Here is a 25,450-nt window from a genome sequence, read left to right as displayed (position 1 = left end):
CATCTTTTAATTATCAAGCATTTAACCCTTAGAATAGAATTTGGTGTGTCCCGCCCATGTGTAATTATCAGGGCTTTGTTGGTCCTGCGTCACAACAGAAAACCCTGGTCCGAAAGTCAGCTTGGGCTGTAAGGGTATCACCTGTTGGATTCCATCATATTTCAGTACAAGTGCCAACCTGGTCCCCAGGTCACTCAAATTACTCTTACTCAGTTAATTGAAATTTGCCTTCATATGAAGCAGTGATGGAGGCTGCGCGTGAGATGGGGTTGTCGGCAACAGCGGTAAACAAACAACAACAGGGCATAGTGAGAACACGTGGGCACTTACGTTCCACTGTGAGCTGGGCTTGTGTGCGGTCATGAAGGGTTTCACAGCTGTAGGTGCCCCGGTCAGACATTGACACTTTGTGGAGGGTGAGACTGTGTTTGCGGCCCTTGTGCTTTAGAGTATACTTGGCCCCAGGGTGGATTAGCACCCCTTGCCTCATCCACCGCACCTCTCCCGAATCCACACTCACCTCCACTTCTAGAGTTGCTTCACTGTATTCTTCAGCTACAACTGGTGTCATTTTCTTACTGAACAGCACCTGTTGCTCTTGAAGTGAATGTTAGGAATTAGTACATAACAGCGTGTCAACAGTTTTTCTGCATCACTTATATTCAATTACAGTATGCTTAAGTTATGTATGTGGTTTTTGTTAAGTCTACTGTGAGGCCACACCCAAACCAACGGGAATATGTAAACCAGCAAAGGTGCATGGCAAGTTTAAGCACAGAGAATGAGTAAAAAGCTCTGTGGGGCCTTACCCCCTGCAGTGCAATACACGCCAAAACCACTGAGCCACTTGTCTCTGTCAGTAACCAGAGGAATTCTGATATGAGAACCTGTGAGGTGCAAGCTGTCAAAGTCACCTTTTCAATAGTTTAAAGTTGTTTGCATGAAATATGTGTCATATATGCCATTAAAGGTAAACTACTCCACTGAAGCTTGACAGTCACCAGAGAAAAATAAGGAAACTTAATGTTGAATATCCTAACCTCTATGGATCATTCAGACAAATTTTGTAAAGTGTCAATCGCAGGGGCCGCAACTCACCTTGAACCTGTAGTTCTGCCTCTGAAATCAACCCCTCTGCATCAGCTGTCACTCTGCTGCTATCTGAAACCATGCAGTTGTTGATGCAGAGCATGTGGCATAGCCCATTGCTGGAAACCACAGTGCGCTCGTTCAGGGCTACTTGCTTGCCGTTTAAGCGCCACACCAACTTGGTGTCCTCTGGTGAAACCACACACTTAAAAACTGCATCTTCTCCTTCACAGATGATGACATTGCGAAGCTCTGCTATGAACTCAATAATACGGGGGGCTGAAAAACATTCATATGAATTGTGAGCTCAAACTTTGCTCACATGTTACAATTGCACATTGGCCAGCATATTGTCTCTCTTAAAGATTTACATGGACTTACTTTCTACAGTAACAGTGGCTGAGGTCTTGTCATCTGTGGATTCACAGACATATTCTCCACTGTCTTCCTCCATTAGTTGGTGGATGGTAAAGCTCCGCTCTCTACCTTGAGCCCTGATTGTGTGCTGACGGCTATGAGAGATCTCGTTGCCATTTTTTAGCCACTGAACGTCTCCTTTTGGCTTGTTGATCTCACATTGTAACGTAAGGCGGGTTCCCTTTAGAGCCTTGATATTCTCCAACTGTCTGATAAATTTAACCTTCATTTCTGCTGGGCAAAGAAATACAGTTTTAGATCATGGCATCTTGTAATCAAATACTTAGAAAGAGAGGTCACATTTTGTTAAGTGACAAATTCCTACCTTTGACTAAAAGACTGAAATACATCTCATCTGTCTTTACGTCACAGGCATATTCTCCAGAATCAGACAGCTGCAGAGGATTAATGATGAGCTTGTGGGTATTACCCACACTGGAGATGTGAATGTTCTCCTCGTTCAATAGTTGGCCATCTTTCAGCCACCGAACATTTGCTCTTTCATGGCTCACAATGGCACACAGTGTGACGCTCTCGTTTTCATAGGCTGTGATGTTGTTTGCTTTTTTATTCAGAAACTTGGCTGGCGGCTCTGAGCAAAAATACATTTACAAAGAAGCTGCTTGAAATTCCAAGTGCAAGCATCATTAACCTCCTAGGACCTGGCGTCCACATATGTGGACATCACATTTTGGGTTGTCTAGACCAAAATACTTAATTTTTCTCTACAAGGGCCTGATATCCACTTACAAGGATGTTATACTGCCACTCTTCTATCAAAATTTAAAACGAATGTCCTCATATGTGGATCTCATTTTTCTCAGAAACAAAAATTAGGTAAAAAAAAAAAATCTGGTAATTCTTTGTCTTTACATTCATCAGGTCCCAATCAACCCAAATAGCAAAGAAAAATTAAAAATGCATGTCATGAAAGAGTTTGGGTCTTAGGAGGTTAAACCTGGTCATATGAAATTCTGACACCTCTTTGAACATCATCTTAACTTACCTTGGACCTCTACAATTGTTATCAATTTGTCATCGAGGGCATCGCAAATGTATTCTCCAGAGTCCGAGGGCTGAAGTCCAGAGAGAACAAGCTTCCTAACAACGTCACAGTTGTCAATTTTTACGCGAGTATCTGGTTTCAGTCTCTTGCCGTTCCATAACCACTCAACTGTGGCGTTTGGCCGAGACACTTCACACTCCAAAATAAGATCATCTCCTGCTACCAGTATATGATGCTCTGGGTGGCCTGCATTTCCAATGATCTGCACAGGAGGCTCTGAACAAAAACAAGCACATTATCATTTTGTGTTCAACATAAAGGAAAGACAAGTTGTTAAGTATTTATTATTAATATTACCTTTGACAGTGATATAGAAGACTATTTTATCATCCACTGCATCGCAGGTATATTCCCCTGAATCTTCAAATGCCGCATTTAGGACCACCAGAGATCGGAAAACACCTTGCTCTTCGATGCAGTATCGCTCATTGTCATCAATAAGCTTGTCATCTTTATACCAGCTGACTGAGGCATTGGCTCTTGAGAGTTCACATACAAGAATAATGTCATCTGATACTAAGAACTGTTTTTCTATTTTTGCATCTGTTTTTCCAAGAATTTTTACAGGTAATTCTGAAAATGAAGAAAACAGAACATTCCATTTATTGGAACAGAATAATTGCCAGACCATCTGCAAAGGAAAAATGTATTCCTTCACTGCTAGCCAATGGTTGCAGGACAGTCAAGCTATATACGCTGCACTCGCAAACTATTCCCCAAATGATAGTGAAACAGTCTGGAAACCATTTGCCTTCAAAGTAAAAGTTGTGCCTTCTAAAATGTGTTTGTTAAAGCAATAATGTCCTACTTTTGTCAATGTTTTCCAGGTTTTACTGCTGCTTGGAGTGTAAATGTAAAGTGTTTGCAGACAAATCTCTATCTTTCTTGCACACTACAGGCAACTGCAGCAATCTGCTAGAAACCAAAACAATCAAGGTTTTTGGTGCTGGGACACATACACATTTTTCCCTAGCAACTGGAGATCAACAACTAGTCTCTAGGCCTGTTTACAGACAGTACGTCTGTGTTAAATCTACACCATAGATATGTCGTAAGCACAAACCCTTATGAAACCTTAGAGTATAGCCTTCCTAGAAATATAACCACACATCACCATCAATGCAGCCTGCCACTTCCGTGGGCAACTTCAGTGGCTCTACATAGATTCACCCCAGAAGCATAATTCAGGCATGAGGCTTAACCTACCTTGCACTATCACACTGAAATCCATTACATCGTCTTTTGCGTCGCAGACATATTGCCCAGCATCTTCCACTGTCAGAAAGTGAATGGTCAACTGACGGATGACGCCATCTTCAAGGATTGTGATGTTTCTAGAGTCTTCGACTTCTTCCCCATTCTTCTTCCAAGTGACTTCAGCATTTGATCTTGAAACCTCGCAGTCTAGAAGTAGAGTCTCCCCGGCCATTTTCTCTACTCTACTTGCCATCTTCCGAGGACGAATGAAGCGAACAGGAGGCTCTGTGTGTTAAGTGAATCTTAAGTTAGAGTGGATATATGCTGACATAGCAAGAGCCTTCTAATTATTAAGTTTAATTACCTGCTATGTTTACAAAGAACGTCTTGGAGTCATCCGCTGTGTCGCATACATATTCTGCTGAATCTTTGACAGTGGTTTTAGGTATAATAAGTCTTCTGTAGACACCGTCCACCTCCAGAATGAGATTGTCGTTCTCCTCCACCTCGAGTCCATCACGATACCAGCGTACCATTGCATTGGGCCGTGAGATCTCACAGCTTAGCACCATCCTCTCAGAGGTCTGCTGACACAGTTCCATTTCTGACTGACTTGGGGATACAATCTTCACTGGAGGTTCTGAAAGTGAATGGTATTACCCAGCTTTTCAATTAAAACAATACTGCATAATAGTGTAAAGGCTTCTGTATGCAGCAGTTAAAATATTTCTCAGCTCTTTGCAGAGCAACAGACCAGAGTTAATTTCACCTTACCTTGGTGGGAGGCCATTTAGATATCAATATTTTAGCCTTAAAAATGTTCTGATGATGCGTGACATTGACTTGTTTGAGTTAAATATACCAACCCCCTAATAGGACATTGTGCTCCTTTCTCTTATAACAGTGACACATGCACAGACAGTATCTATAGTGTCAGGTGTTTGTACCTGTGATATTTAGGTGAAAGAATATTGAATCGTCAGCTGTATCACAGACGTATTCTCCAGAATCCTCTACTCCACTAGACAGTATCTTAAGTCGTCGATAAGGCCCTTCTACCTTGAGCTTGATGTTCTCACTCTCTTGAAGCTTTTGACCGTCTTTATACCAGCTGACCACACCACTGGCACGAGACAGTTCACAGCTTAGAATAATTTCATCGGGGACATGACGGTCAAGGTGGACATCCTCCTTGGGATAGATTATCGTCACAGGAGGTTCTTTGGGGGAAGAGTACAAGCAATTGAAACCACATCTGTATATGCAGATACAATCAGCAGATGTTTTTGAATTCTGGACTGTTGTATTTGAGTATTTTATTACCTCGTATGTTAACTTTGAAGACTAAAACGTTGTCTCCTACACGGGATGTGTATGTAGCTGTATCGGACAGTTGGGCTGAATGTATAATCAGCTTTCTTTTGGTGCCCTCTGCTTGGATTGTAACATTATTGGTTGGTTGCATTTCAGTTCCGTCTTTGTACCATTTGACAACACCATCAGACCTTGATACTTCACATGACAGAACAAGCTGTTCATGTTCCACAACACTCTGGAAAAGGTCTCTCTCTGGGATATCAGCAAATGTTACCGGTGGTGCTACAGAAAAAAAACAAAAACAAAAAAAAATACTAAAAGTAGTTTTCGGATGAATCTAGATCTCATTATTTATGCTCATGCACAAGTTTTCACAGCCTAGTCATGCTGATTTTAAGCTTTGCTGTCAAGGTAATAACTCCTCACAGACATCAGAAGCATTGGTGGGTGTTAAGCCACATTTGAAGTGATGTAAAAACATATGTGCGGCAGTGCACTCATGAAATACTATTTACACAGGTTTGCAGAAAAAAAAGTTCATCATAATACATGCTGGACACTGAAGACGCTGTCCTAAAATGTAAAGCATGTATACAGAAAGCAGCTAAACGTTTAGACGTTTAAGAAAATCAGCTACGATGGATACGATGATGATCAGGTTTTGTTTTGTTAAGTATTAGAGGTCATGAAGGTGTACAAAACAGAACAGTTAAAACATTTGCCAAGAAAACATGGCCAAAAGAGATCATATCACCTTTCACCTCCACACAGAAATCGTTGAACTCTGAATCATCATCAGTTTTACAATTGTACACGCCAGAGCATGAAGATGTGGCCGGTTTCATAACCAGTGTCCTCTTTTTGCTCTTTGAATCAACGTTTAGTTCCGATTCTGGCAAGAGTTTTATTCCATCCTCATTCAAGCAGGTCTGGATTGCAGAATGTGAGATCTCGCACTTTGGTTTTATCAGTCCGCCTGCTTCAAGAGGATCGTTCCTCTCAGCCTCTGGAACAGCTGAGAATCAAACCCATGCTATAGGATCTTCAATTCATTAACAGTAACCAGATAGCAATGGTGAACAGATTTGTGTTTGTTATCCTACACTGTACAACTTACTTCAGTTTTTATAGTCAAGGGTGAGGTATGCCAACAGTGATTTTAATTAACTGATATTTGGCTCCAGAATGGTGTAAATGTTGTTTGGCAGACAGTGAAATCACACCATTATTTTAACATATAGCACTATAATGTAGTATGTAATAATAGTGTAGTATGCCTGGTCTCATTCCTAGGGAGTCAGATACTGTTGTTGTGTCAAGAAGGGGAATCTATCGGGTACCCACAAGTTGTCCTTTGGTGTTGGTGCAGTGACACACTGGGTTTATGGTTCCACCCATAAACAGGTATTACTTCAAAGTCATAGCATATGGACACTCATAAAGTATGAATTGGCACCATATTTAAACTCACTGGGAAGCATAATTTCTCAGTGCGCATGGCCACTTTTGAGAAGGGGTTTTATTACAAACCAAGATCTTTTCCTGAACCTAACCATTAGTGTTCAGTGCCTAAACATACAGTCCCAAACATACAAAAGTTTAAGACCACTTGAAAAATGGCAAAACATTATATTTTGCATGGTTGGATCATAACAAGGTTCCAAGAAATGGGAGTGAGACAAAACATTTTTTTGAACATGCAGTTTATTGAAAACACTACTGTAGCTGTTTTACAGCTGATCAAAAGTTTAGGACCACAAGCCTTTAAAAGGCCAAATCTGTGCAAAAATGTGGATTCATTGTCATTTTCTGTCAGGTAGTCACACTGTCATGACGTTCTGATGGCAAAGGCAAAAAAATGTTCCCTTTTTGAACGTGGTCGGCTTGTTGAACTGCATATGCAGTGTCTCTTGCAGCGCACAATTGCAGCTTAAATAATCCTGAGGGTTATGGAACCAAAATGTCAAGTGGAAAACCCCCCAAATTTCACCAGCACTGAGCCAGTGGATCCAGTTGGCTGTCCATCAAAAAAGTGGACAATCCTCAACCCAAATTAAGGCCATTACTGGTACCGACTGCAGCCCCATAACCACCAGACACTGAAGGGCTTCAAAAATAAAAAAAACGTCTCCTTGACATCATTTTCATTTTCTGGTCAACCTCAGACAAGGCTGAAAACCACAGAGGTGGCCTCGTGTCCATGAACGCCACAGAGCTGACCGTTTGGACTTTGCAAGAGAGCACCAAACATTGGACATTGAAAGGTGGAAGAAAGTTTTATTCTTTTTATTCTTTTACTGGGTTTTTTTGGAGGTGTGGTCCTAAATTTCTGATCAGCTTTGAAACAGGCTGTTTAGTTTAAGCGTTGTTTTCAATAAATTGCATGCTCCAAAAAATGTTTTGTCTCACTCTCATTTCTTCTTGTTGGTTGATCCAACCATGTAAAAGATGATTTTTTTTTTGCCATTTTTAAGTGATCTTAAACTTTTGATTGAAGCTGTAGTAAAAAGCAAGTTAAAATGAAACTAATCAGTAGATCAAAACAACGTAAAACGCAGTCAAAAGACAAACAAGGCATCTGTTTTTTCAAAATTGTATTATATACTGTATTATAATTGATCAAATTGTGTTTTTGGAAACTTTAGAGGTGAGGATTATATTATTTTATATTAGTTGCTGAATCTGGTTTCATTTCTGATCAACCTATGTTTCTCAACATTTTCAGCAGTTTCCTGAGCCCTTAGTCTGTGCTGATTTACATAGACAAAGACATTTATGTCTTGAAAAAGCCTAAATTTAAATTTCTTTTCTTTTTTATATCTCAGTTTTGGTCTCCACCAGCTAAAGAGCCAATCAATTTGGCTCTTTAACTGTTTTTTCTTTTTCTCCGAAAAGCTGCAAGTGTTATTTCTCTGTTACATTGTTCTGGAAGCAGGGTTGATGAAATTTTAAAAGTGAGTAATTACCTATCTGTGATCAAAATTATAGCAAAACCTCCAAATTTTACATTTTTAATTTGGATAAATATGTTCACCAACATTATAAACAAGACGAAGTACATAATCAAGCATTAACACATCTAACTTATACATTCAAATATTGTTCCCTAAGCTAGTCTACTAGCAAAGTATTAATAGATGGTTAGTAATTCTGACGAAGCTCAAAATACTTAGATCACCTGCAACATCCACCTTGAATTCTATATGGTCATCTGCGGCCTCACAGCTGTACATCCCAGAGTGTCTGACTTCTGCTGACTGAATGACCAGTGCTCTCAGTGTTTCTTTAGCTTGGATTTCATATTCACTCTCTGGAAGTAGCTGTTCTCCATCTTTGTTCCAATAGACTTGGGCAGTTGGCTCTGAGACTTCACACTGCAGCTTAATTGGGCAGCCTGCTTCAACAAATTTGTTTCTCGCAACCTCTGGAATCGCTGAAAACCTCACAGGAGTAGCTGGGGGGGTATTAAAAGATTTGCAGAGGACTGCTGTTAAGCTGACAGAGCATCATTTAACAAGCAGTGTGAAAATAAGACTTTTTGGGTTTGATTAATTTAGCACAGCTAGGATTAGACTTGGTTTTTCACAAGGTGTTTTCAACTGCATGAATAAAAAGAAGTGCCAAGTTTAAGGGTAGCTATGGTAACTATGGCCATGCTAAAATGCCCCAAACTCACACTTGCAAACTCTTTAACTGAAAGGGAATGTAAGAAAATCACCTTCGACGTCCACATGGAATGTCGCAATGTCATCTGCAAATTTACAGCTGTAGAGACCAGAGTCAGAGACTTTAGCAGAAGGAATCATCAATTTTCTGAAGTTGCCATCTCTTTTCATATCAAGCCCAGTTTTGCAGAATAGCTCCAAATCCTCTTTAAACCAGGAAACCTGGGCAACAGGGTCTGAGACCTCACACTGGAGGATAATCGGACAACCAGCTGCAATCAGCTTGTATTTTTCTGACAGTGGGAGTGGCATGATCTGTGACGATCGGCCTAAAAGAGGAGAATAACAAGGGTACTGGGTAAGATGCTTGTGGTAGGCAAAACACAGTCCAGCCAGTCATACCATTTTCCCATGATCATTCAAATCAAAGTATGTTTCAGCCACTCACAACAGAGAATAAGAACCATAAGACGACAACGATAGAAATAAATCACCTTTTACATCCACTTTAAAAGTCACAGTGTCATCTTTTGTTGAACATTCATAGGTACCAGCATGCGCGCTTCCAGCTGATGGGATGAGCAGTGTCCTTGTCAGTCCATCTGACTGTACTTCCACATTGTTTTGTGGCAGAACTTTTACCCCGTCTTTATACCAGTCGACATGAGCAGAGGGATCATGAGAGAGTTCGCATCTCAGGACAATGGGAGCGCCTTCTTCGACGGACTTGTTCCGGTCATTCTCTTGAAGCTCTGAGAACTTCACAGGTAGGGCTGTAGGTTTTTAAAATTGCAAAAGATTGTCTTAATAAAGTGTCTTTAAATATTAAAACTACACTTTATGCAGTTAGAAATGTGTAGGAACTTAAATTCAACCAAAGCAGCAGACAACTGACACAGGTCTTTAAGAACAAGGTGCTTTTGACAAAACAACATAAACAAGAACTCAAAGACATCTAGAGTGTCTAGAAGAGCAACGATCAATATGAAACCAACAAAAAGTACAGGTTAGACATAAGAGTGTTTATGGCACAAGAAGTGCATATGGTTAGTGACATTAAAAAGAATAAAGTAGACGCACAGCTTTCTTTATATATCGGATATGCTTAATCAGAAGCTGCATTATGACACCACATTTTTAATGAGATGTTTAGTGTGACGATGTCCTATATTCTTTCATTCTACTCTTATTAAAGTGTTAAAAAAGGGGTCATCATGAATAGGTGTGACGGGGAGTAGTTTTTCTTTAAAGTCACATAAAAAAATTACTTACATTTGGCCTCTGCTTTTTAACGTGGCATGAGTAGTGTATTAGGAAGGCCGGAAAATGAACAATTTTCTGTTAGGTCACTACAAAAACGTGACTAAATCACCTGCTGTTAACCTGTTAGTGGCAATGCAAGACAATGAAAGCGCTGCAGAGTTTTTTGAGCATCACCTTTTACATCCACAGTGAACTGGATGTCATCATCCTTTGATTCGCAACGGTATACACCCGTGTGAGCCCGCTCGGCTGATGAGACAACTAGACTCCTCAAATTTCCCTCTGACTGGATGTCTACTCCACTCTGAGGTAGGAGCTTTGTTCCATCCTTGTACCAACTGACTTGTCCAGTGGGGTCTGACAGTTCACATTGTAGAGCAATGGGATAGCCTGCTATGACCGTCATTTTCTGGTCAACCTCAGACATTTCTGAAAATGTCAGAGGTGGAGCTACAGGATTGAATGTAAGATAGAACTGGTCAATAAAACATGTACTGTAATGGACCAAAAGAAGCAAAGCAAAGCCCTAAAACTGAAGCTTTCCAATAAAATCAATAAACTACGTTAAAATTTTTCAAATTTGTATTTGTAAGGAAAGATTCAGCTAGATACATTTAGTAAACCTGGTCTACCAAACATTTTATTAATATTAACAGTCAGTCTTGTAAGAAAGTTATCGCATTAATTTAAAAAAAAACAAAAACACAACTGAGGTGGTTCTGCAGTGACAGCAAATGTATGATAAAGTATACTTAATTAGCAAAGGTTTATGTTTACAAATGGTTGAAAGTCATTTTTTGTTTTACACATTCGGCCAGTACCTACAGTATGAGTATAGAAGATGATTTAGCCTTAAGAAAATTCCTGCCTTTACAGTAGGAGGCTGGAAAGTTGGAATTCTTCCAATGTTCAGTCACCTTACTTAGTCAAGCAAAGAGTGAGTGTACTAATGAAACCCTGGGTACCTGACAAAGCAATTCAGATTTATTTTGACACAACTGTGAAGACATCTAAGACATTTGGGTCAAAATACCTTTGCCTGCATCAAGGCTGTGTGCTTCTGTATACTGTCTTGGCAGGGACAAGGATTTCATTAATTGGATATTATGACTTAATGATAGGGTTAATATACTGAATCTTTGGGCATGTTTGGTCAGTTCACATGTCAGTGATGTCCCACAGAGAGCCGTAATGCACCCCTATTAAAGCTACAGTTGTTTCCATTAGCCCCAATCAAGAATATATATTTTTCCCAAAGACCTTTTTTTAACTTGCTCTCCTTGAACACTAAAATACTCTCAAAGGACTTTTTTGTCCATGTTCTCACCTAAGTTGTAATAATACTGTTCTAGTAAGTTAAATTTAAGAACCTCAGCAATTAAATCCCTAACAACCCACAATCCTTCTCACATTATACATTGTATTATACAGTGTATTTACTGCATGTCAGAAGCTTGGTAAACATGTAGACATCATTTGTAACACTGTAAGAAAATGATCTCAGCCTCCAAGACTGCTTGATATTAGAAGTAGACTTGCAAGTTAGCCAGGCTCATTGCTGCAGTCTTTGCTATGTTACTTGTGTCATTCTACTGAATTGTTTTAGTTCAGCCAACCAAGGGTATTTCTCTACAAAAGAACGCAGACTGTGTGCTACCTGAGTGCTTGGCAAATTAAAGATTTTGCAAAACACTTAACTTCCTCTTGGATAATAAGTCAAAAATCAGATTAAGCCGCACTGTCTTTCTAGGGCAACTTTAGCTAATTGTAGACAGTGCCTAGTTCTTTCATTTTGATTTAAAGATAAAATAGAGCATGGCACAGTGTTTGAAAACTCTCATTCGTTATCTTCAATGGAGTATGCTACAAACTAGTACTAACTTGGACAGAGCCTTAATGTCCCCTGAGCAGTGTTGTCAAAAATAAGCCTAGGATTAGCACGATTAACACAACCTGCAGACATGTTAATGTTTTGTTGTGCAACATAGAATATGCAAGAAATTACCCCACTTGTCAATTTTGAGGAAACCATTTGCGAACAAGTGGCTAAATGTGACTGTAGAAGCTGTCACAGCATATTCAAAATAAAAACATCAGACACAGTAGCTTACTGGTGTTAAGAAGTCATGTGACCATGGTGTAGTTCTTTGAGATTGTACTTACACTTCAGAAATCATACAGTTGGAATTCATTTGCGGAGATTATCCTGCTGAACAAATGTGTCATGAATTTTTATTTTACTAAGAGCTTATTTTCTGTGACAATCCAAAAGCATTTGGAGAAATCCAATTGACTTTTTAATTAAGGGATCCAGGGCCGTACTTCAAGGCTGGCCTACAAAAAATTTCATCCCAGCAGAACTCCCAGAGTGCACCACACAGGTAGCTGTAGTTTCAGTCTCTGTGATTCATGGACTCAGACATCATAGAGTGAAGTCATGAAAGCACATGACAGTGGTTACTAGTTAAATGTAATTTAAATATTTGGATTGTACTTATTGTACTTATACTTATTTTTCTTTTAAATTAACATAGTCCAAGAACTCATTTTGTGCAGATTGCAAATGATTACAGTAAAGTGAAGTTTTTCAATCAGTTGAGGTTTTGTATTTAACTATATTAAAGTGTCTTGATTTTTTTTTTCCAATCAGAGAAACTGTTAAATCTGTCTACTTTATGGTAATTATATTTTTCCAGAAAACTAAAAAGAAAGCTTGCGTTTTGTGAGTAAAGCAAACTTATTTGTATGCAAATAACCTCCACTAAAATCTAATTGCATAACAGGTGAAAACATCTTTTGTCACCTTTAACATCCACATGAAACTGCACTGCATCATCTGTTGTCTTGCAGCTGTAAATCCCTGCATGAGACAGTGTCGCAGATCGGAAAGTCAGTGTTCTTATAGAACCATCTGCCAGCATGTCCTGCCCAGCTGCTTCAAGAAGTTTTATTCCGTCCTTGTACCAAGTAACTTCACCATTAGGATCTGATATCTCACACTGCAGCGTTAGGGGTTCACCACCTTCAACAGACTTGTTCCTTTCAGCCTCACAAAGTCTTGTAATTCTCACAGGCGGAGCTGGGGATGTTTGAGGTAACACCAAGAGAAAATTGCATCACTATTACTGACTACAACAGAAATGAAGCTTTAAAAACAAAAGGAAAGAGCAAATCAAATTCTAACATCAAGATTAGTCATGCCAATAAACCTTGAGAGTTAAAATAAGTCATAATAAAAATATGTCCTCGTTTATTAGTAATATAACAAGATGTGTCTTTGGTTAGACTTGAGATACCTGGGCATTCAAGTTAGGATTTGAAGCTAATGTATTTACTCTTTGCTCTATTTTGAATGTTCCTCCCAGACCACCCAAGCTCAAATTCAACTACTGAAGTACTTTTAGTGTAAATAAAGTCAAGTGAGTAGTTATAGAGATTGCCAAAATGTAAAGGATTGCAAAACAAAGGCAATCTCAATCATTGTGCCCGTTCATTTTTTGCTTGGTAATGCTAACCATTTAAATCACCTTCAACAGCCACCTTATATGCAGTGACACTGTCACTCCAGTAACCATCATGTGTCCCTGAGAGGTAGAGCTCTTCTGATTCTACCGTTGCTGTCTGCTTGATATTGCAAGGCTCTGCATAGTTGGTCAAATGTCTTTTCCCAGAGTTAAATGTGATGTCTACTTGTTCTTCCGTAGTCTCCAGGGTGCGATAAAACTCTGCGGGGACTGTTGCTTTCTGACTTGGCAGGGACAGCACTTCCAAATCGTTAGAGACTGCTTGTCCTGTATTATCGGGATGATCCAATTTGACATATGCAGACTGCTGCAAGTCGTATGGCTCTTGTTGGAAAGTTTTTACCTCTTTAAGGTTAGAAAAATCCAATGATTGAAGGGATGCTGTTTTAGGGAAGTCACTGAGCCCCTCTGAAAGATCAGCAGATTTCTGTAGGAGTCTGTTGAACTCCTCTGATTGGTCAGTTGCAGTCCATAAAGAGTTATAGGGCCCCTCTGAATAGACTGTTTCAGTTTGTAAATGGTCACAAGGCTTCTCTGAAAGGACAGGTGGGATCTGCATGGAATTAAAGGCCCCTTCTGATTGGACATCTGCAGTCTGCAATGACTTAAATGGTTCCTCTGATTTGACAGCTACAGTCTGTAAGGATTTAAAGGGCTCCTCTGATTTGTAACTTTCAGAGATTATGGATTCAATCAGATCATCTGGCTGTGGAGTTGCAGTTTTGAAAGACTCAGAGATCCTGTCTGATTTGATTGAAATCTGTAAGGTGTCAGTATTGTGCTCTGATGTTGTAGCTGAATTCTGTAGAAGGCTGCCTAGCTCTGACTGGACAGATGGTGTCTGTCCTAAACTATGTAGCTCCTCTGATTGGAAAGTTAGATTCTTGGAAGTGGATTCCTCTGACTGAACAGTTGCAATTTGCAAAAACTTGCAAAACTCATCTGTCAGAACGGCTGTCTGCAAAGAATTGTCAGGTTCTTCAGATGGGGCTTCCGTATGCTGTACATAGTAAATGAATTCCTCACCTTGTGTATCTTTGAGCTGTGTAGTGTGATGGTGTGTGTCAGACTGAGTTGTTATTGGGTTTACAGAGTCATGGTACAGTGGACATTCGGCTTTTTCCATTTGTTGACCATCATAGAGTTCGTTCAGCTGTTTAGATGCAGCGCAGTCAAACATATATTCATATGCTGACTGAGAAGTTGGTGTATGACTGGAATGGTCTTCACATGTCTCAGTATCTCCAGCCTTGCCACCGGAGATCCCAGAATTGTATTTTGAGGACACCCGGATAACTTCAACAGGATAAGCCTCCTCTGTGGACTTGCTCTTCTCTTGGTCAGAAGAGAGCCTTGGCGATGTAGCTATAAGCATTGTGATGTACACAGAGAAAGGTTTTCAGTGGTTGATGGTCTCAATACTTCTTCTTATAACAGAATTTTACATCAGTGTGGGTTAGCATGGAGTTATGGGATTATCCATTGCAAAGACAAACAAGAAGATCGACCAGGTTTGGTCTGAAAGTGAGCTCCAATATGTCTTCCTTCAACTGACTCCTAATATTCTCATACCAAAAATCTGTACAGTAGCACCATAAAAACCTATGGTACATTAATTTTGTTGTCTTTGACAAGAGTTCGTTGTCATTGCAACGGGGAGACGTTCAGGGCAGCAATGTGAATGAGAGGATCTGGTGATGAATAAGACATAAGATGGACTTTAAGAGTGGTAAGTTGCTTGTTACAAGCAAAGATGACTGTTAAAATGAAGAATGAAGTGACAAACACAACGTATATGTTAGTATGAGAAGCAGCTACACAGCTACTAATCAACCATTTAAGAGGCAAAAACAGCAGGAAATGACCTGAAACCAGTGATGACAATGTGACACAGAGCAATTTTCTAAAGGAAAAAAGATTTACAGATGCCTCAGATGATTGGGCTAACAATAAAATACACCACTATTGTTAGTGGCATTTATGTGCTTGGTTAAAATGGATGATTGATGTTGAAATATCAAATCACCTTTGCCATCCACTGTGTATTGGGTAGATGCATCAGCTATCTCACCAATCTCATCACGATAGTGACACTGCTCTGCTGTTTGGACAAAGCCAAAGAGAAAACAATGAGCTGGGTGATAGCGTTACATATGTAACTTATTTCTTGATTCTTAATTGTGCAGGTACAATGAGGGGAACCACCTTTTATGTCCTCATTTAACTGTACATCATGAGCTGTTTCACAGCCAAACTTCACATCACCAGAGGCATATTGTAACTGGAGGGGAAAGATTTGGCTACTTCTCTGGGATTCACTGTCAGTTTCCCTTTTGGGGTAGATCTGGGTTCCATCTTTGTACCAACAGGCTTTGGCAACGGGATCTGAAATCTCAAATTGCTGAACAATTGAGCAGTGTGGTTCAGCAGAGTTGGCCTTCTCGTCATCAGGGTCAAGTAGATATGTTGGAAGTGGCACTACAAACAATCATTGGGGGGGAAACTGACTTTAAAGAGAAACTGATACATTATATGTTTATATAGAAATGTTACTAGAAGCTGCACAAAGAGTTAGTACAGCTGAAGCAGAAACCACATTTGCAGAAAAGGTATAATCACCTTGATTTTTTACTATTAATTTGGCAACATCATCTGCTGTTGCACAATAGTATGCTCCAGAGTTTGCAGGATGAGTTGGTTCAATAACAAGGGTGTTCTTGATGCTTCCATTTTCAAACTCAGGCTCTCTGTCAGGCTGTGTATCAGGTTCTGTATCCCTCTGCTTTGACACCTGGAAAGCAGGGTCTGAGGATTCACAGGGTGGTTCAGCGGGGGGGTACGTTGCTTCAAGAAACTGTGTCTCCACAACCTCCAGCGAAGGCGACAATGGCAACGTTGGAGCTAAAGATTAATGATTAATATTATGACTATGGACTTAATGGAACATATTCATACTATGAAGAAAAGGGCAATAAGTTTAACTTCCCCAAAACTGGGAAGTAATCTGCCATCTCAAATTCAACGAGAAATGCATTTTCAAGGGTTATGCTTTTTTCATTTAGTCAGTACACATTGATTTTACCATGGACAGTTACAACTTCACACAAAGCACCACTTTAACACAGACACACAGAAACGCATATCATATAATGTTAGTCATATCTAGTCTCCAGAAAGCTTTAGAATTAGATCCAAAAGTAAAACAATTTAATTGTAAAAACAAATCACCTTTAGCATCCACAGTGAAGTGGATAGTGTCATCAGAAGTTTCACAGCTGTATAGCCCTGAGTGCAAGAGCTCAGCAGATGGGATAATGAGTTTCCTTGATGTGCCATTACTCTGTATATCCCAACCATTCTGTGGGATGAGCTTTTTACCATCTTTATACCAGCAGGCAGGCACAGTAGAGTCTGCAACCTCACATTCCAGCTCCAAAGGTTTGCCCACTTCGAGTGACTTGGTTCTCTCAACATCAAAGATAGTAGAGTTCGTCACTGGTATAGCTAGCATTGGGAATGCAGGACAGCTAAATAAAATCAAGGCCATGGAAATGGATACCTTACAAAAATGTAACTGCTGAGCAGAAGATGAAAAGGGCTTTGGAGACTTATAATTCACAGAGAGCCGCAGGAGTCGCAAAACCAATGTATATAAATAGTAATCACCTAGTGAGTTAACTGCTCTTTAAAGTTATGTGCACGAAACACTCCTTCAAACCACATAGTAGAAGCAGGGATTATTAGTGGCATCTATGAAGAGGGGGGGTGGGGTTACAAAATGAACGCAAAGATAAGAAGCGTAAAGTCACCTTTGATCTCCACTTGAAACGCCACGGTATCATCCTGTGTGGTGCATCTGTACACACCAGAATGGCTCAGCTCTGCAGACTGAATAACTAATGTCCTTGTGTTGCCCACTGAGTGGATTTCTAATCCAGAGCTTGAAATGAGCTGTATTTCGTCCTTGCACCACAGCACATGGGCCTCGGGATCCGACACCACACACTGTAGCACAACGGGGCAGCCTGCTTCAATCGACTTGATCCTCATATCTTCAGGAATAGCTGAGAACTTCATAGGTGGAGCTATAGATATGTTTAGATTTGATGTCAACCTTAAATCAACCTCATGCCACTTAGATTTTTTATCATAATCTATCTACTGACCACTTCTAACATGCTGTAATACACTGAAAAAAGGTAGCGCACACTTAAGCACTTCTAAGATGAAAGGCAACAGACAACATACAAGAATGTCATTAGAGTTAGTTGCTTTGCTGAGTAGGAGCTCGTTAATGTTTCACATCACTTAAAACAAATCACCTTTGATGTCCACATTGAAAGTGATGGTGTCACCCTTTGTCTTGCAGCAGTACAAGCCAGAGTGTGAAACTTCTGCTGAATGGATAATCAGATTCCTCATCAAGCCATCGGATATGATATCTATCCCACTTTGAGAATGGAGTTTTGACCCATCTTTGTACCAGTGCACCTGGGCAGATGGATCTGAAAGCTCACATTGTAAAACAATTGGGCAGCCTGTTTGGATGGTTTTGTTCCTCTCAGCATCTGGGAGTGCTGAAAACCTCACAGGTGGGGCTATGGATATTTAGATATTTTAATGGATTGGTAAGTGGTAAAAAAAAATAAATCAGATGATTCAAAGGAAGACAGCATGCATTTTTTACATAAAAAAGATGTTTGGTACAAGTCACAATGAAGAGGGTTAGTCTCTGTAAAACAAAAAACAAAACAAAAAAACGCAATGTAAGAAACTTGTTCTACTCACCCTCTACTTCCACATTGAACCTGATGACATCATCAATGGCATCACAGCAGTAGACTCCTGAATGTGATAACTCTGCTGACTGGATGACAATTCGTCTCATGGTGCCCTCTGATTGGATATGAAGACCTTCCACAGATCTTAATTCCACCCCGTTCTTGTACCAGTGCACCAGAGCTGCAGGGTCTGATACCTCACAGTAGAGCACAATGGGATTCCCAATTTCTACAAATTTATTTCGATCCATCTCTGACAATGGGAAAAACTTGACAAGAGGAGCTGCAAATTTTAGAAAACACAAGGAAAACACTGAGTGTAATAAAAGGTACGTGTTCACAGGGATGGGTTTTTTGGGGTGAGACACTGACAGGTGTGCTTGCTCACATACAGCCCTCTACAATTGCAATTGGACGACTGCCTCTGGCGGGCTGTCCAAGTTCAGGTTTTAAGCAGAAGACTACATGGTGGCTCATTGGTAATTGTTTTCTTGTAATACAAAATCCATCAGAATGCATTTCTGCAGACATTTGAGGAAAGTAATACGCCACCCAGCCTACAAATTCTTCTTCATTTTTCTAAATGTTCCAGACATACCTTGAATGTAAAGTGCTGCAGAATCACGGATGCCATAGGCAATGAATGTAATCTCAGCTCCATTATCTGTATCGCGTACTCCTCGAATGCGGAGAGATTGGTGTGCTCGTGACCGACGCATGGAATACCGCTCATCTTCCTGAAGCTGAGTCCCATTTAAGAACCATGTACCAATAACTGAAGCAGAAAGCTCAATAGAGAAGAGAGCGTCTTGCCCCTCTGGCACCAAGGCATCCTGTAAGGGAGCTTGTATTCTGGCCACAGGAACTGGAAAATAAAATTGTGTTTAATCATATAGCAAAAGTATCCTGTTGTGATTAATTGAGAAATACAGCAAGTGGTATTGATTTAGTGCAGTTGTAGTAAAATAAACGTTACCTAAGTGAACAGTTTTAGGGAATTCAACATTATTGCTTTTCCCATATTTGTTGACGCTGCAAATACGAAAGCGGTAATCCGCCTCACATGGAACACTGTCACCAAGGATCTCCACAGAAGTTGCAGAATCAGTGGTCAGACACTGAAGCCATTCTTGCGAACCAGTGCCCACCTCTTGCCGTTCAAGCACATATCCAGAGGGAGGATTCTTTCGTGAGTCCTGAGCAGGAACCCATGAGAGAAGAGCTGCATTAGCACGCTCTGTGTTGATCTGCACAGCCACTGGACAACTAGGTGGACAATGTCTGGCCGCTGAAACCAGAAAAAAGTCATCATGCACCAATGTTGCTTCGAAAATTGATCAAGTTTTGCGACAAATATTGTATCTAAGGCACTGTAATTTTCAAAGGGCCCTACATTTCACTCTTAGCTGAGAGGAAGTCTTGGATCTGCCGACAAGGAAAGTCACGAGGCCAGAGTCTTGGGGCATTGTGTTGACGAAAACCAGGATGTGAGTTCGACCAAAGGATTTAATAATGGTCTGATGGGTTTCACGCAGCTCTAAGCCATCTTTGTACCAATGTATATCCATCTCTTCTTTTTCTACTTCAACACAAAAGGCAGCATTTTCACCTTCCAAGACATCCACTTTTCTTGGAAGCTTCCGCAAAATTGTGCCTGCAAAGAAACACCCAAGAGAGTTAATACGACACTCACAGTGCAAGAATTCTTAATAGTTAGTAGCAAACATCCATCCGTTTCCATAACTGCTTATCCAATTTAGGGTTGTTCACAGCTGTCACAGGTTTGTAATTCAGAACAGTTTGTCACTGTATATGTTAAACATGCAAACTTTGCAGCTGATCTCATCAAGAGGACAAAATCGTTTCCCAGTGCCTTCTTTGCAGGTCACAGTTTTTGATCTGGCACCAATAACGTTTGCTGTGTGCCTCAAATTCTACCTCAAAAAATGTTAGCTACTAAAGACCTGTGTCTGCAGGCATCTGTTTTTGTATTGCACTGCTTTTGTAAAGCACCTGGTTTAACTTGGTTACAAAACTAATGTTTAACACCTATGCATTCATTTTTGTGAAGATCTGTCCTTTGTAGTTTAGCCAGGACAGGTTTTTACTTTTTTACATGCTAAAGAGTCTTGATATTGCAAGTCACATAGGTGGTTTTTTTTATTTTGAGATCTCCTTTAGAGACTCTGACAAGCTAGTCTGTGTTTCAACTGGAGGTGTCATGTGCACAGCCGAGGAAAAACAATGTTCTCTGAGGGCTTTTCTTTCTTCTTGCTGAGAATAATGAGCACTTTATTTTTTAATTTCACAGGATTTGTACTGAGAGTCAATGTTTTCACTGCAGGAACAACAAACCCTAAGGCAGTCCTAGAAACAAATCTGAGATAATGTGTTTTCTGCAAATACTTTAAACCAGGAAAAAACTGACAAACACACCACCTTCACCACCTAAAGAAATAGTAATTATATTGCTTAGTCTGCATATGAAATCGTTGCACATTTTTGCATTGTGTTATTTTTGAAATAGGATCCGATATAAAGTAGCTCTAATTTACCTTTTACAGCTACCTCTGCAATGCTTCTGCCCCCATCAGGCATCTCGCAGAGGTAAATCCCATCATCATCAACTCCGATGTCACGAATTGTCAGTCGTCGTTTCGTTCCCCACTCCTCCATTCCATATTTGGCCCCTGGTTGCAGTCGTCTATCCTCCAGATACCATGTGATGGGAACTGAGTCCTCTGGAACTTCACACTCGAGAACAGCCAAATCCCGCTCCCACACTTCAAGATCAATGAGAGGCTGCTTGAACCGCACAGGCGGCTCTGGGACCAAAGAAGTAGAAGAGCAACAGTTTGAGCCAATATGATATCTCTCATAGTGCTAAATGTAAAATATTCAAATTTTATTTGATCTATCCAATGAACTTAGTAATTCAATATAAATTCTTGAAGCGAGGTGATCTAGCAAAAGCTCAGACTACATGTGCCCTTGTAGTAAACACTGTAAATTGGAATATATTTGGCAGTAAATTCCAGATAAGCAAACAAGATGAGCAAAATCATGAGACAAGTGGCTTATTTAGCTGAGGAATGGGAAGGCCATTAACACACTGGGGTGTTAGATAGAGAATAAAGTGTTTGTAACTGACACCATCAGACAGTACCAGACAGTTGTAAACAAAAGAATGTGGACTGTATTTAGTGGCGTGTGTGTGCAAAGCTCATCATTACCTTATCTTACTAATGTTTTAACAAGGCCAGTTACACACACAGCTATACAAACCATCTTCCATTTAAAATTTCTTCTTAGCCACCACTAACCATTAACTCTATCTCAGTTCTATTTTTTCTCTCCAGCTGATACAGTACAATACTTGAGGTTGGACTTCTTTGGGCCATGTGAGAAATAAGATCCCCTTCCCGAAGATTTCAATCACATGGACACCGAGTCCTGGACCCTTCACAGGCTAAGTAACTTTGCAGACATCCTACCGCTGCGTAACTCTTCCTCAAGCTAATGAACATTGCCTGTTTAGGTATCACTTGGGTCCAGTTTCAGATCATTAATACATTTCCTTCAACTGCCAGTGGACCAGGGATGATCTGATTGCTGATTGTTTGCAGGGGCAATATCTAGCTCTCTCTCCCTATATATATATATATATATATATATATATATATATACTTTTGCCATGCCTTTTTGGCCCTACCCCAGTATATGGTCTCAAAGTACCTCTTTATCTCACTGACATCATCCTAGCATCAAATGGATAGAAATTTGATCCAAGAACACCCCACTCTCTACTCCCTCCATTACTCAGTAAAAAAGGCACCACAGGCTGTGGCTGTATCTGCATTTGCAGTCTGAGATGCACAATATTGTCTTAAGCCACCCCTCATTTCTTTATATTTTGTTACAAAAATAGGTTTACTGATTTATTGACACATGTGCAAACATACATGGAAATACAGTATACAAGACAACAGAACAGTGTGAAATGCTTGAAAGTCAGTATTTGATATGATCACCTATATTCTTTAAGAAAGTCCAACCATAAAGATTGCATGAACTCTTGCACAGCTCTCTTGTAATTTCTTTACCTAGTTTTCAGGAATAGTTCTCCGGGGATTTTGAAGAACATTCAAAACTCATCTTGTTACAAAGGAGTATTAGGGACATGTTAAGAAAAGAAAAAAACTTCATAGAGCATTTTGAGACTAAAGTTGACATTTTGAGATTAACATCATAATTCTATTTCATGAAAAAAGTCAATTTCGAGTAAAAAGTTTAAATGTAGAGATTACCGTTGTTGTTTCAAGACAAGCTGCCATGGTTACTATACCCTTTGTATACCCACTAACCCTTAAGGTTCGTGAAACTGTACTTCAGAATCTGTTTTAGTACAAAGCCAGGATATGCTTTCTCTTTTAGCACATAAACACAGTGTGGTGATAAGTATAATGAAGATGTTGCAGAAAGTTGCATCTTGACAGACAGAAAAACACTCAAACTTGAAAGAGTGAATTTGCACAAAATGAAATGGCTGGCAGTGGACAGATGCAAGGTTATCAATGGTTGCACCCTTGTGCAATAAAGAGTGTGTGTCAGTGTATGTTAAAGGTGTTGTATCACAAGACAGCTGATTGGTTTGTTTCACTAACTCATCTAAACAAGGCTTTTTGTAGAGGGTATAGCAAACGTGGCAGACTTTTTTCTCAAAGTCAAAATACTATGGTAGTTTGAAAAAAGAGTTAATCTTGAAATTTAGACTTTATTATTAAAATGATCAATGATATTTTTTTCTTAACTTGTCCCTAATACTCCATCATATCTTTGGATGACTGCTTGCTATGCTATGTTCTTTGTCAAGATGATCCCACCCAACTTCAATAATGTTGAGATCCAGGCTCTGATGAGGCCAATCCATGACTGTCAGTGTTCCACTGACAATTTGTTCCCAATGGAATGAAGCTACTACCACAGTTTCCAGATGGGATTTCATTCAAGCAAAATGCTTTCCTAATTCCATCAGTTTTGGCAAGATCTCCAACACCGCTGGCTAAAATACAGCTCCAGCCCCACTTTGTTTTACAGATGGCTGTAGACATTCACTGTTGTTGCTCTCTCTGACCTTCGTTAAACACGATGAACCAAAAGTTTCACATTTAAATAACTCCATATGACCTCTTCCTGTTCCCTTCACTATGAAAGACTTATTGAGATCAACTGAATGGCCAGATTTGTCTGTTAGATCCTGAGTCAGGCTTTTGGTGGATTTTGTCTTGTTTTTAGGGACATGACTATAGCAGATAGTTTTTAGACCTGCTATTTATTCTTTTGTCCTCCACTTGTCCAGTTTCCTAATTTTTTTCAGGACACACTGCACACGATGTCAAGATATGACAAGTTTTTAGCTAATAACTCTTTGGAAATCACCTTATTGGTACAAAAATACTATTTCATCACATTGTTAAACTGTGATATTTTTATAAAAATTTATAATAGATTCAATTAAAGAAATTAGAGCAAAATATGTACATTTTTGTGACATGTTGCAGTTACTGTAACCATGCCTAAAACACAATTTAAGACTGGTTCATCCCTTGAGTTAGCTGACTTTTTTTTTTTTTTTTTGCTTGAATGAGACATAGGTCAGTGTTAAGTGGCTTAACAATCAAAAAAAAAAGTGTTGTGAAAATGGCCAGGTACAAGGGGACTGGTCTTAAAATGAGGGAAAGAAGAGAAAAGCTTTGAATAACCTTCAGAAATCCTGGAAAACTATTGCTCGAGGTCACTTTAAACAAATTACAACAACTTCTGGCTCCTTGTAAGCAAAATATAAATAAGTGAAGGGTGGCTCCAGACTGACACAGTACTGTACTTTCACATACCTTTTTTTATATAAATAAAAGTTGGCACTGAAAGTGATCTTGACTTACCCTTGACAGAAAGGTGTACAGCACTGAGGGTTTGCCCAGCAGTATTTGATGCAGCGCAAACATAAACTCCGTTATCCTTTTGCTTACAATAAAGAACTTTAAGTGTGAAGTAGCCTTCTCTGTCCTCATATAACAAATAACGCCTTCCAGACAGTATGAGTCTACCATCTTTCCTCCAAATTATTTCTGGTTTGGGTTTACCAGTCACAAAGCAACGGAATTTGGCATGTTTGCCCTCTGTCACAGCAAACATTTTTACTTTTGTTGACTTGGTCATGCTGTAGTCTTTTAGGCGGTTTGGCAGTTGCCTGCCACTCCTTTGTTTTCCCTGATGGACTTTCCAGTGGCCATTTATGTAGCCGTTGCGATTTCCTTCTTCTTCATGTCCTGGACCTGCATCAACAAGCAACACAGCTCCTGCTAGCGCTTCCCCAAATTCATTTCTTGCCTTGCATGTGTATACACCACCATCAGGAGCACGGGTCTTAAAGATCTTGAGCTGGAACCATCCACCATCCTGGTAGCCTACACTGAAATGTGTGCTTTCAAATATTTCATTGAGTCTTCTACCGTCTTTTTCCCAGATAACCTCTGGCTTTGGGTTTCCCCAAAGCTTACAAGAGAAGACAGCATCTTCCCCACGACCGACACGAGTGGAGAGGGGCTTGATGAGGAATAGTGGCTTATTTTCCTCCCGCAGCTCCATCTCTTGCGCTTCACCTTCCACCTTCAGTGTGGCAGCTGCATAGGTTTCCCCAATGCTATTTTTTGCTTTGCATATGTACTGTCCACTATCCTCAGTTGTGACAGCTGAGATGATGAGATTGTAAACATTGCCATCCTCAAAGACCCTATATCGTCCTTGTGGGTCAATCTTTTCATTGCTTCGCTCCCAGATAACGGCAGGCCTTGGATCACCACCAATCTGACACTTAAGCACTGCATCAGTGCCGCTTTGTACCACTACAGGTCTCGGGTAGGCTAAGAAACGTGGCGCACCACCAAAGACATCCATTGTTGCTTTTTACTTAAGCAGTTTAGGAGAGCAGTAAGTGGCTATTCACTGGTGCAAGACCAACCTACTTCCACACTGCAGGTTTCTACAAGAAGAAACGAAAAATTATTTACTTTCAAAACAATCAGCTTAGGCATGCTGTATAACATTGAAAAATGAAAAAGACTAGAGATT

At 39.9% G+C, this 25,450-nt stretch overlaps 1 protein-coding gene across 14 annotated transcripts in view; it reads right to left on the bottom strand.

Moving 5' to 3' along the window:
• obsl1b (obscurin like cytoskeletal adaptor 1b) overlaps positions 1 to 25,450 on the bottom strand; it is a 39,303-nt gene that overhangs the window by 11,902 nt on the left and 1,951 nt on the right. For 2 of the 14 annotated variants that reach the window (XM_040027620.1, XM_040027621.1), the window contains 29 exons: positions 24,262 to 25,361; positions 20,875 to 21,144; positions 19,713 to 19,973; positions 19,296 to 19,607; positions 18,918 to 19,184; positions 18,327 to 18,602; positions 17,861 to 18,136; positions 17,348 to 17,623; positions 16,767 to 17,042; positions 16,158 to 16,439; positions 15,744 to 16,016; positions 15,565 to 15,639; positions 13,530 to 14,903; positions 12,818 to 13,093; positions 10,189 to 10,464; positions 9,246 to 9,524; positions 8,805 to 9,080; positions 8,265 to 8,540; positions 5,841 to 6,101; positions 5,093 to 5,368; positions 4,717 to 4,989; positions 4,134 to 4,409; positions 3,779 to 4,054; positions 2,870 to 3,145; positions 2,513 to 2,788; positions 1,832 to 2,098; positions 1,471 to 1,740; positions 1,099 to 1,368; positions 331 to 597 (listed from right to left, as the gene is read on the bottom strand). In XM_040027620.1, the coding sequence (XP_039883554.1) occupies positions 331 to 597; positions 1,099 to 1,368; positions 1,471 to 1,740; positions 1,832 to 2,098; positions 2,513 to 2,788; positions 2,870 to 3,145; positions 3,779 to 4,054; positions 4,134 to 4,409; positions 4,717 to 4,989; positions 5,093 to 5,368; positions 5,841 to 6,101; positions 8,265 to 8,540; positions 8,805 to 9,080; positions 9,246 to 9,524; positions 10,189 to 10,464; positions 12,818 to 13,093; positions 13,530 to 14,903; positions 15,565 to 15,639; positions 15,744 to 16,016; positions 16,158 to 16,439; positions 16,767 to 17,042; positions 17,348 to 17,623; positions 17,861 to 18,136; positions 18,327 to 18,602; positions 18,918 to 19,184; positions 19,296 to 19,607; positions 19,713 to 19,973; positions 20,875 to 21,144; positions 24,262 to 25,276 (9,604 nt within the window). In that variant the 5' untranslated portion in view covers positions 25,277 to 25,361. The remainder of the gene's footprint in view (positions 1 to 330; positions 598 to 1,098; positions 1,369 to 1,470; positions 1,741 to 1,831; positions 2,099 to 2,512; positions 2,789 to 2,869; positions 3,146 to 3,778; positions 4,055 to 4,133; positions 4,410 to 4,716; positions 4,990 to 5,092; positions 5,369 to 5,840; positions 6,102 to 8,264; positions 8,541 to 8,804; positions 9,081 to 9,245; positions 9,525 to 10,188; positions 10,465 to 12,817; positions 13,094 to 13,529; positions 14,904 to 15,564; positions 15,640 to 15,743; positions 16,017 to 16,157; positions 16,440 to 16,766; positions 17,043 to 17,347; positions 17,624 to 17,860; positions 18,137 to 18,326; positions 18,603 to 18,917; positions 19,185 to 19,295; positions 19,608 to 19,712; positions 19,974 to 20,874; positions 21,145 to 24,261; positions 25,362 to 25,450) is intronic. The other 12 variants (XM_040027624.1, XM_040027623.1, XM_040027622.1 and 9 more) reach the window with 12 other exon arrangements.

The sequence above is a fragment of the Simochromis diagramma genome, unplaced genomic scaffold, assembly GCF_900408965.1.
Source record: "Simochromis diagramma unplaced genomic scaffold, fSimDia1.1 OVJJ01000343.1, whole genome shotgun sequence".
NCBI lineage: Eukaryota > Metazoa > Chordata > Actinopteri > Cichliformes > Cichlidae > Simochromis > Simochromis diagramma.
Note: the sequence above shows the minus strand (reverse complement) of the source record. Positions and strands in the feature narration are given on the sequence as shown.